The following is a 9,827-nucleotide window of genomic DNA, read 5'->3' as shown; positions in this document are numbered from 1 at the left end:
CCCAGCAACCACATGGTGGCTCTAAACTATTTGTAATGAGATCTGGTGCTCTCTTCTGTCATACAGGCATGCTCTTGGGAAGAACACTGGGTAGATAATAATTTCTTTTTTTCTTTTTTAAAGTTAATGTGAGAATCCGGATCCCCAGGGTAAAGGCTTTGTGTCCTCAACTAATAGCATGAGAAACTTGGGAAAGCAGCAACACTGAACACCAGAAAGAGTGTAACTCCTTAGAGAACTCAGTCAAAGGAGCTAAAGGGGGTGAAGAAATGAAATCAGGGACATATATCTATATGTACATGTATATATGTATATACATCCATCCATCCAAATATGCAAGCTAGTCAATTTTCTTTGCTCTAGGCTGAAGCTTGACTTTGCCTAGTTGTGAAATGAGCATTTTCACTTTTGCTACTCTTGAGACTCCAGAACTTTTTTTTTTTTTAAGATTTATTAGGTAAATACAGTGTTGTGCCTGCATGCATCAGAGGAGGGCACCAGATCTCATTACATATGGTTATCAGCCACCCTGCGGTTGCTGGGAATTGAACTCAGGACCTCTGGAAGAGCTGCCAGTGCTCTTAATGGCTGAGCCATTTCTCCAGCCCCCATCCCATCTCCAGAACTCTTAATGTGAAGTGAATTGTCCTTGCTTCTCACAGGGATCTGCAGGGATGCAGCTTGGAGAAGGCTATAAATTGCTGCCTGCTAGATGGGACAAAAGAAAGGCCAGGAATGGCAATGACCTGCCTCAGAATCAGAACAGTGAAGGCTGGCAGCCACTGGGGAAAGAAATGATGTGAAAACAGGACACAAAATGTAACTCTTGCTCCAAAGGAACTAAGAGAGAATGTATTCTGAGCCAGATCACAGCCTGAGCATGGATTCTGATTGCTGTAACAGGCATATTCCACCGTGGCAGGGGTTTCGTGAACTTACGTAGCCACAGAACAAAAGCAAGCCACAAACCGGTGCATTTATCCACACATTAGTAGAAATATTAGCTAGACAGACACGTGTGGCCATGAGTTGTGAGTTTACACACATAGCCCAGGTTACTACTAAATGAAAGCCTGATTCAAAGAAGAAGGGGCAAAAACAGTATACGATAATTTTTTTACCCTCAATCTGTAGTTTTCCGTCTTCCATAATCACAGTGTCCTAATCAGCCAATCAGCCTACAGGATCTTCAACGTAGATGTGACTTTCTTCGGGGAATTTCACATCACTAGGTTGTAGATTTCATTAGAGTGCACCACGAGAATGAAATACAAACAAGGACATGGATGTTGCCTGTGTCTGAATATCTCTAACAACAGACCTGTACGTATGGGTGAATAACAGACCCTTTGTTGGACAGGAAGTTAAGAAACTCAAGCCTAGTTATTGGAGCCTAGTTATTGGGGGGCACCATGCTCCTTGACATCGAAATCTGTCATCAATGTTCTTCCTGTCTCTGAGAAGAAAAAGGTTGAAAATCAGTTGGGAGATTAGCCCACTAGAGATGATCACACAGACACTCTTAGAGCCAAAACGATAGCTTTTATTGTTGCCCAGTGGCTGCACGGAAAACTTTCCCAAATCATGTAGCCTTGAGCCTTACATTTCTTTGTCTTTTATGTACAAAAAAAAAAAAAAAAACATATCTTGGTTAGCACATTTCCATTATCAAGAAGCAGAACTACAGAAGCAAAATGCAAGATTAGTACATTTAGGGACTTTTACTTGGGGACTTTCCTGGAACTATGGACTATGTCTTTGTTTCCATTTTGCCAAGTGTTAGGGCTGGTTTTTAAGGGCAGGATGGTGTCTCTAACATGACATCAGTCAGTGATGAAGTGTAGGGGCCTGTTAAAAATGAAGTGCTAAAAATCCTTAAGGGCCCCTCTGACGTAGTCAAGGGAACTTTAAAGAAGCATATGAGATGGGTGATGAGGCACACCTTTAACCCCAGCACTCAGGAGGCAGAGACAGGCTGAACTCTGTGAGTTAGAGGCCAGCCTGGTCTACAGACTGAGTTCTAGAACACTAAGGGCTACACGGAGAAACCCTCAAAAGGAGGGGGAGGGGGGAGAAGCATGCACTTGTTTGTTTTTGTAGGACTTAAGGGTTTGCAGGATGAAGACAGTGTCCCACTTTTGCAGTATTTATTACTTTAAAGTTCTGTGGCTAGGAGTGGTAGTACATACCTTTTCTGTTTTATTTGGGGGTTTTGGTTGGTTCGTGTGTGTGTGTGTGTGTGTGTGTGTGTGTGTGTGTGTGTGTGTGTGTGTGTTTTGCTTTGTTTTTGATATTTCTAAGACAGAGTCTCACTATGTATCTTTACCCTGGAATTCCCTATGTACATCAGGCCAGCCTCAAATTCACAGGGATCTGCCTTTCTCAGCCTCTCAAGTGATGTAATTAACAGCATGCACCACAACACCTGCCTGGTAGGGAGAATTGTGTAAAACAAACAAAAACTTAAAAAAAAATCTGTGTGTGGGATCAAGGAATATTTACCAAACTGAGAATGTGAAAGTGAAACTGGACAGCCATTGAGAATAGAAGGATCAAGGTGCTCTGAATGATTGTGTATGTTAAAGATGCTTCATATAATGATGATCTCTTTTCATTTGCAGTCACAAGAAACAACATGAACCCCTCCAGGGCTTTCTTCAATGTGCTCAAAACACGTAGGCCTGACTTCCAAGGCATCATTGTCTAGACACCAGCCTCTCCACTGTCCTTACTGTCTTAGAACTTAATGGCTGAGCTACACCCTACTCACCCATGCCTTTTCTTCCAATGCAGATGCTGCACCCATCTGCTTTTGTAGACATCACTCCACCCGCCCTGCCTGTCCAGCTATATCTCAGTCACCTTAATTACTAATTGAGCTAGAACCGATGTCCCTTCTTTCAGAAAGCCTTCCCCTTTGTTGCCTTACTCCCCTGTCCTTTGCTCCCAGCAACACATCACATTCAACTTTATGTCTCCAAATGTTCTTTTTTGGAGCTATATACACTGCTTATAGATTCTGAGCCCTAAAAGAGTACGTACGTACATACATACATACATACATACATAATACATGCACACACATGAAACCTAGGGCTTTACACGTGCTAAACAAGAGTTCTACCACCAAGCTGCCTCCCATCCCCTTTCTAGTTTGCATAGACCTGCTGTCCCAATATGGGTATAGTGGTAACGTGCCTATAATCTTAGTGTTTGGGTCCTGGGCACAAAAGAATTAGTTCAGGGTCAATATCAGCTACATAGAGCTTGAGGTCAGCCTAGATCACACTCCCAGACCACACTGAAGGGGAGGGGCTGAAGTGACTCACAGCCGGTGCACACTGAGGACTCACACAACCAAAATTGTGGAGTTGGACCTGTATATCAGTGTTTTATCTGCATTCATGTTTATGTAGGTATGCCTAGTGTTCCTGGAGGCCTGAAGAGGGCATCAGATCCCCTGGCACTATAGGTATGGTTATGATCCACCATGTGAGTGCTGGAAATCCAACCCAGATCTTCTGGAAGAGCAACTAGTGCTCTTAAATGCTGAGCCAATTCTGCAACACCAAGGGCATTTTTGTTTTAACTGTTTGTTAAGACAGGGTTCCTCTAGCCCTGGCTGGCCTAGAACTCACTATGCAGACAAGGTTAGCTTCAAACCCGTGTCCTGGGATTAAAATGCCACCGTGCCTGGCTAGGACAATTTTTTAATAGGCAGAATAAGACAACTAACCTAATAAATCACATATACAGTATTTAAGTCATAAAACTTGGTATCTTTCTAGATATATGTGTATACCTGTGAAATCAACACATTTATCAATTTCTTGCCTTCCCTTCTTCCAGCCCTCAATCCATCTCCCCAAGCAACAGTAACTGTGCTCCCTGTTACTGTAATCTTCATATTTTAGAATTACAAGGTCTCACGTAGTCTAGGCTAGCATCAAAGTCAATATACACCTGATAATTACTTGAACTCCTGACCCTCTCCCTGGCATCACCAGTGCCTGCCCTCACTCCCCCACCCCTCCACGCCCCACCCCCTCACCCCCGAGACAGGGTTTCTCTGTGTAGCCCTGGCAGTCTTGGAACTTGCTCTGAATACCATGCTGGCCTCAAACTCAGTGACCCAACTGCCTCTGCTTCCCAAGTGCTGGGATTAAAGGAGTATGCCACCATGCCCAACTTCCTTATTGCCAGTTTTATTGCCACATTGCGTTCCATTGTTTGGACATACTATATTTTGTTCAATCACCTGCAGATAGGCATTTGGGCTGTTTCTAGTCTAGGACTATTGCAGATAGCTCATATGTGTGTGAACAGTCTGTACAAATACTTTCATTTTCCCTGAGTTAGGACCTGCAGGTTGAATAGAGAAGGGTTTTTTTCTGTTTGTTTGCTTTTTTTTTTTTTTTAACTTCTGAGTTTTTGTGGCAGGGTCTCACTGTGTAGCCCAAGCTAGCTTCAAATTTGTAATTCCCCAGCCTCAGCCTCCCGTGTGCTGGAATTACAAGGATGTGCCACCATACCCAGCTTGTGTTGGTGTGCAAATTCTTCACACTGGGTTTAAAAAAAATGTTAAGGGGCTGGACATTGTGGCCTAACCCTTTAGTTCCAGCATTCTGGAGGCAAAGGCAGGGGAAATCTCTATCAGTTCTAGGCCAGCCTAGTCTATATAGCAAATTCCAGCACAGCTCTGACTTCATAATGAGACCTTGTCTCAAAAGAAACGAAGGAAGGAAGACTTCTGAAGGGATGGGGGCAGAGCTTCAGTGATAGGAATAATACTTGGCCAAGATGGACAAAGACTTGAGTTCAATCCCTAGCATAGACAGGGTCTTACTCTGTAATCATGGCTAGTCAAAGCAAAATCCTCTAGATTCAGCCTTCTAAGTGATGAAATTATGTGAATATGCTACGTTTGGCAAAGGTGGAAATTTAATTTTTTAATGTTCCTTTATTTTGTGTGTGTCCACATGAACCATGGACATGTAGAGGTCTGACAACAACCTCCAGTAGTTGGTGGACTCCCTCCACTGTGTGAGTCTTGGGAATCAAATTCAGCTCATCAGGCTTGACATGTCCTTTGCCTGGTAAGCCAACTTGCTAACCTGTGGTCTGGTATTTGAGTCTCCAATTGCCAAGACTTGGCCTTGAATTTCTAATCCCCGTCTCCACCTTCCAGCTACTGGAATTATGGGTTTAAACCACCATACCTAGTTTAAAATTTTTAAGGTTTATCTGTTTGTTCTTTTATGGTACATACTATGGTGTCCAATTGGGAAAAAAAAAGATGCTGGACATGGTTTTTTTGTTGTTGTTGTGTGAGACAGGGTTTCTCTGCATAACAGTTTTAATCTTAGAAGTAGGGAGACACAGGCAGCAGATCTCTGGGAGTTCAAGGACAGCCTAGTCTACATAGCAAGCTTCAGGGCAGTCAGGGCTACACACTGCAATCCTATCTCAAAAGCAAAATTTTCCTCAGTCACATTAGCCCCATTTAAATGCTCAAGATCCACAGTGACTAGTAGGGTTTACATGTCCTAAGCCCTGATAACAAGTAGTGAGCTCTTTTGGTAGCTTCTGTGTAACTCAGCACATGAAGGTTCTTGAGGAAGCTAGTCATCCCCCTGAAACTTTGGTACTCCCCTCATGGGAGTTCAATTCATGCAAAGAAGATGGGCTATGGATCATTCTGGTAGGCTAAAGCAGTCATATGCTGTGACCAGGTTTTTGAAGGTTTTGTTTTGGGTAGAAGTGTAAATTGTCCCTGGGGATCATACCAGCAATTTCAAGAAGTGTCACACACTTGAACAGAGTTGGGCTGGGACACAACTCTGTCTGGGCCATAGCTGTGGGGAACCTGTGCACTAATTAAATGAATATAATTTATTTCTTTCCATATGGCTGGTCTGTAAGTTGGGGATTTTTTTCCTAGCCTTTATTTTAACTCAACATAGCTGAGGACTTTGAACCTTTTGTTTTGTTTTGTTTTGTTTGAGACAGTGTTTCTCTGTGTAACAGCCCTGGCTGTCCTGGAACTCACTCTGTAGACCAGGCTGGTCATGAACTCAAGACATCCTCAGCCTCTGCCTCTTGAATTCTGGGATCAAAGGTGTGCACCACCATGCCCCTCTGACTTTGAATTTATCTTCCACACTCCATGTTCTGAGTGCTGGGGTTATAGATGTCTACCACGATTCCCAATTTATACAGTGCTGGAGACTGAACCCATCGCCTTTTAAATGCTAGGAAAGCATTCTAACAACTGGGCTACAGCTGAATCCTGTAAGAGGTCTCATAGAACTTTAGCACCACATGGTCCTAGCTCTGGAATCAGACTGTGCCTAGGGAGCTAGACGTTGAACACTAAGGTACTTCAGATAGGGCACTTCCAGAGAGCAAACTCCTGCCCAAGCTGGCTGAAGACACCAGAATATTCCCCATATACAGCCTAGGTCCTCAAAGAACTGCAGTGGGAGGCAGCTGGACTGCAAGCCCCTCCTATTTCTGCCCTGGCTGTCTAGACAGCCTGCTATGTCCTCCACCCCTCAGATGAGTCTAGGCATGCCACTACACCCCCAACCTTTCTCCCGCCCTCTAGATGAGTCACTCATCAGAGCTGGCTCATCTCTGTCTTGTGCTTTTGGCTTCTTCAGGGTCACAGGAGCACGAGAGTCCCAAGGACATTCTAGGTGGGGAGAGAGAGAGTGGTTCATACAGTAGTCCCAGGTTACAAATCCTATTCCCAATTCTAACACTGCAGAAGGAAGCCCCACCACGGGAACCCTCTCCTAGAGCTGCCTAACTGTCGCCTGTCATCATTGTATGCTGGGGCTATTTCTAACCACCGACAGTGCCACTCTCCACCCCCACCCATACAACACGGCCGGCCTAGGAAAAGACGCTTTCCCAAGGTCTGAGGGTGGACAAGTAAACTATGGACACCCTGTCTGTCCTTCTGACAGAATGTAAAGTCAGCATCCCAGTGAACACTGCCTTGAGCTGATCACCATCCCATGCCCACTAGGAAATGGTTCAAGGCCAGCCACTGGACTAATGCTTGAGGCCCAGCCAGGTGTTGGTGGCACATGCCTTTAATCCCAGCACTTGGGAGGCAAAAGCAGGCAGATATCTGTGAGTCTGAAGCCTGCCTGGTCTACAAAATGAGTTCCAGACCAGACTCCAAAGCAATACAGAGAAACCCTGTCAAGAGAAACAAAAAAAAAAAAAAAAAAAAAAAAAAAATTCAGTCCTTGGAGGAACTGAATCCACACCCATAACCTTCCCTCACCCATAACCTTCCCTCCAACATCCCAAATAAACACACAAGACAGTGTTTTTGGTCTGAGAGTGATGGACATTTAGATACTGGCAACTGTCCAGTGCCTCACAGGGAGTGGGCAGAACAAAGACAGAGAGGTAGGGCACAAATATTACTACCAGCCAGGGCTCAGGTCGCTGGAGAGAGAGTGGGATGGGAAATACCCAGGGTCAAGTTCAGTGGTCAGAGCCCAGGCTCAAAGACAGGAGAAATGCCTTACTCTTTCCCAGTGCCCAATATCACCAGATGGCCGGGTGACCTCAGCCAGGTGGCTCTGTCTGCCAGGAGGTAGACAAGGCCAAACTCTGCCCGTGCAGATGGAGGGCCCACATCACTGAAGCCAGACCTCAGGCTCTCTACCCTTTAGTGTAAGGACAGGGGGTAGTGAAGTGCCACTATGGCCACTGAGGTCTCGAGTTTGTTGAGGCTTGGGATCCAGACCACAGTTAAGGGTCTGGCTGGAGGACGAGGTTGGCAGCTTTCCTTCGGTCCCCATGATCCCTTCAGCTGACCTCCCAACCACCACCACCACATACACACACACACACACACACACACACACACACACACACACACACCGGGAAAGTCCTAATCAAGGCAGTACAAGGGAAAGGGGAGGGTGAATCCCCAGCCCCCTAAGGTGGAGGGCACTCACCCCTGGATGCAGCAGCTGGACGTTGGGTCCAGCCTGCTGAGCTACATCATGGCTCTTGGCTTCTTGGACACCCACATAGGAAGACAAAACAGGGCCTGTGAACCCCTGCCCCAGGCTCCTGAAAATCTCGAGGATGGTTGTGTCCTCAGTGGGACTCTGGACAGAAGCATGCATAAGCCAGCCAATCACAGGGCCACAGATGCCCACGGACAGCTGCTGAGGGATGGGTGGCTCCTGCAGTGGGCCAGAGAAACTAAGGCACAAAGCTAACCTAAGCCCACTGGGTAAGGTGGGATGGGTACAGGATCCAGAGGTTACTCCTCCCCATCTGCAAAGCCCAAAGTGACCAAGCAACGGTCACGCCCCAAGCTCTGACAACATAGCACAAGACGAAAGTTCAGGTTGATGGTCCTGGGAGCCAGTGGCTCTTGACAGAGGGACTGTAAATTCTGGCCGGCTCTACAAGGCCTCTAGAGACAGGGAAGACCCCTGGATGCGCCTGACACTCTAGCCTGGGGCCCATGGCCAGTCTGAGAACTGAGTCTGGAAGGCAGACCCAGCAAGGTCATGAAATGATGACAAGGTCCCTGCACGGGCTAGTCTCCATTAGGCCCTCCATGGGCATCGCAAAGAGGGAGAGGGAATGAGAGGTAAGCAGGAGAAAGGGCCTAGGGTCTTAGCACATTTGGGCAGGTGGAACCCAGGTGGGCGGGTCGCCTTGCGCTTCACGACTGCCTGCGATGACTGGGTCGCCTGAAGGTCGGGTGCATGAGGTTCTCGGTGATGTAGGCCACCAGCAGGCAGATGACCACCAACATGACACAGATGGAGCCGCCCACCGCCGTCATGGCCACCACGATCTCCTGCATAGCTGCCGGTTCGGCGGTGAACTCCACGCACTCTGCGAGCTCTGGCTGGGCGGTGGCGAGCTCGGCGCGCAGCGGCAGCGGCTGCAGGCACAAGCGGTAGCGCACGCTGTCGTGCACATCGGGCAGCAGGTAGTCGCGGCAGGAGGCGCCCAACAGCACCCGATCGCACGGGAAGCGCGTGTAGGTGCCACGCCACGAGCAGTTCAGCGCGAAGACTCGCACGCGGCGCGCCTCGGCCGGAGCCAGGCGCCACTGCAGCAGCACGCTGCGGTTGCGCAGGACGTGGGCGCGCAGCGAACCACCCGCCGAGACTAGCGTCACGCAGCCGGGCTCCTGGCAGCGGAAGCCGCGAACCGGGCTGCGAAAGCATAGGCGCCCACCGCCCGCCTCGGGGCCCTCGGACAGCACCTTGTAGGGGCACCAGGGCGCGTCGGAGGCCGGCTCCCAGCCCGGCGGCGTCGGGGTCACATCTGCGCCTGAGGACGGGGCGCAGGCGGCCAGCAGCAGCAGCAGCGGCGGAGCGCGCATCCTGCGGCGGGGCCGGCGCAACGGGGCGCGGGCTCGCTAGCGCACCGGGCGCGGGGAGGGTCACGCGGGCCACGCCGCCCCAGCCGCTGCCGCGCTGGCCCCGCGCAGGACCCTCATCCGCCACTTGCTCCAACCCGCCCCACGCAGGGCCCTCACCCGCCCCACACCCACGCCCAGTGCGCGCTCGGACCCAGCGGCAGAGGCGGGGCTGTCCCACGTCCCGCCTCCTTAACCCTCTGTGGGCCGCATCCCACGGCGCAAGAGTATGCCTACTGTGGACAGGTGGTGCGCAGTGACCCTAGGACAAGCCCCTGCCACAGTTGATAAGGACCCCTGATGGACGGTCCCTCTACCCGATGCTGGCTCCTCGTGACCGGCAAGAGAGTCCCCCGCACGCTCTGACCAAGGGGATAAGCAAAATGACTGAAATGTTGGCATTACTAGGGAG

At 48.9% G+C, this 9,827-nt stretch overlaps 1 protein-coding gene across 1 annotated transcript; it reads right to left on the bottom strand.

The window, feature by feature from the left end:
• Positions 1-8,329: 8,329 nt before the first annotated feature.
• Fndc10 (fibronectin type III domain containing 10) lies at positions 8,330-9,534 on the bottom strand. The gene has a single exon (XM_051173955.1). The coding sequence runs from the start codon at positions 9,377-9,379 to the stop codon at positions 8,708-8,710; it is 672 nt and encodes a 223-aa protein (XP_051029912.1). The 5' UTR covers positions 9,380-9,534; the 3' UTR covers positions 8,330-8,707.
• Positions 9,535-9,827: the final 293 nt, after the last annotated feature.

Source organism: Phodopus roborovskii, unplaced genomic scaffold (assembly GCF_943737965.1).
Source record: "Phodopus roborovskii unplaced genomic scaffold, PHOROB, whole genome shotgun sequence".
Lineage (NCBI taxonomy): Eukaryota > Metazoa > Chordata > Mammalia > Rodentia > Cricetidae > Phodopus > Phodopus roborovskii.
The sequence above is the reverse complement of the archived record's forward strand: the minus strand, read 5'-3'. Positions and strand labels throughout refer to the sequence as shown.

Bases quoted from the DNA above. Each gene is read 5' to 3' on its own strand.
- Fndc10 (XM_051173955.1), bottom strand. From the start codon at position 9,379: ATGCGCGCTCCGCCGCTGCTGCTGCTGCTGGCCGCCTGCGCCCCGTCC.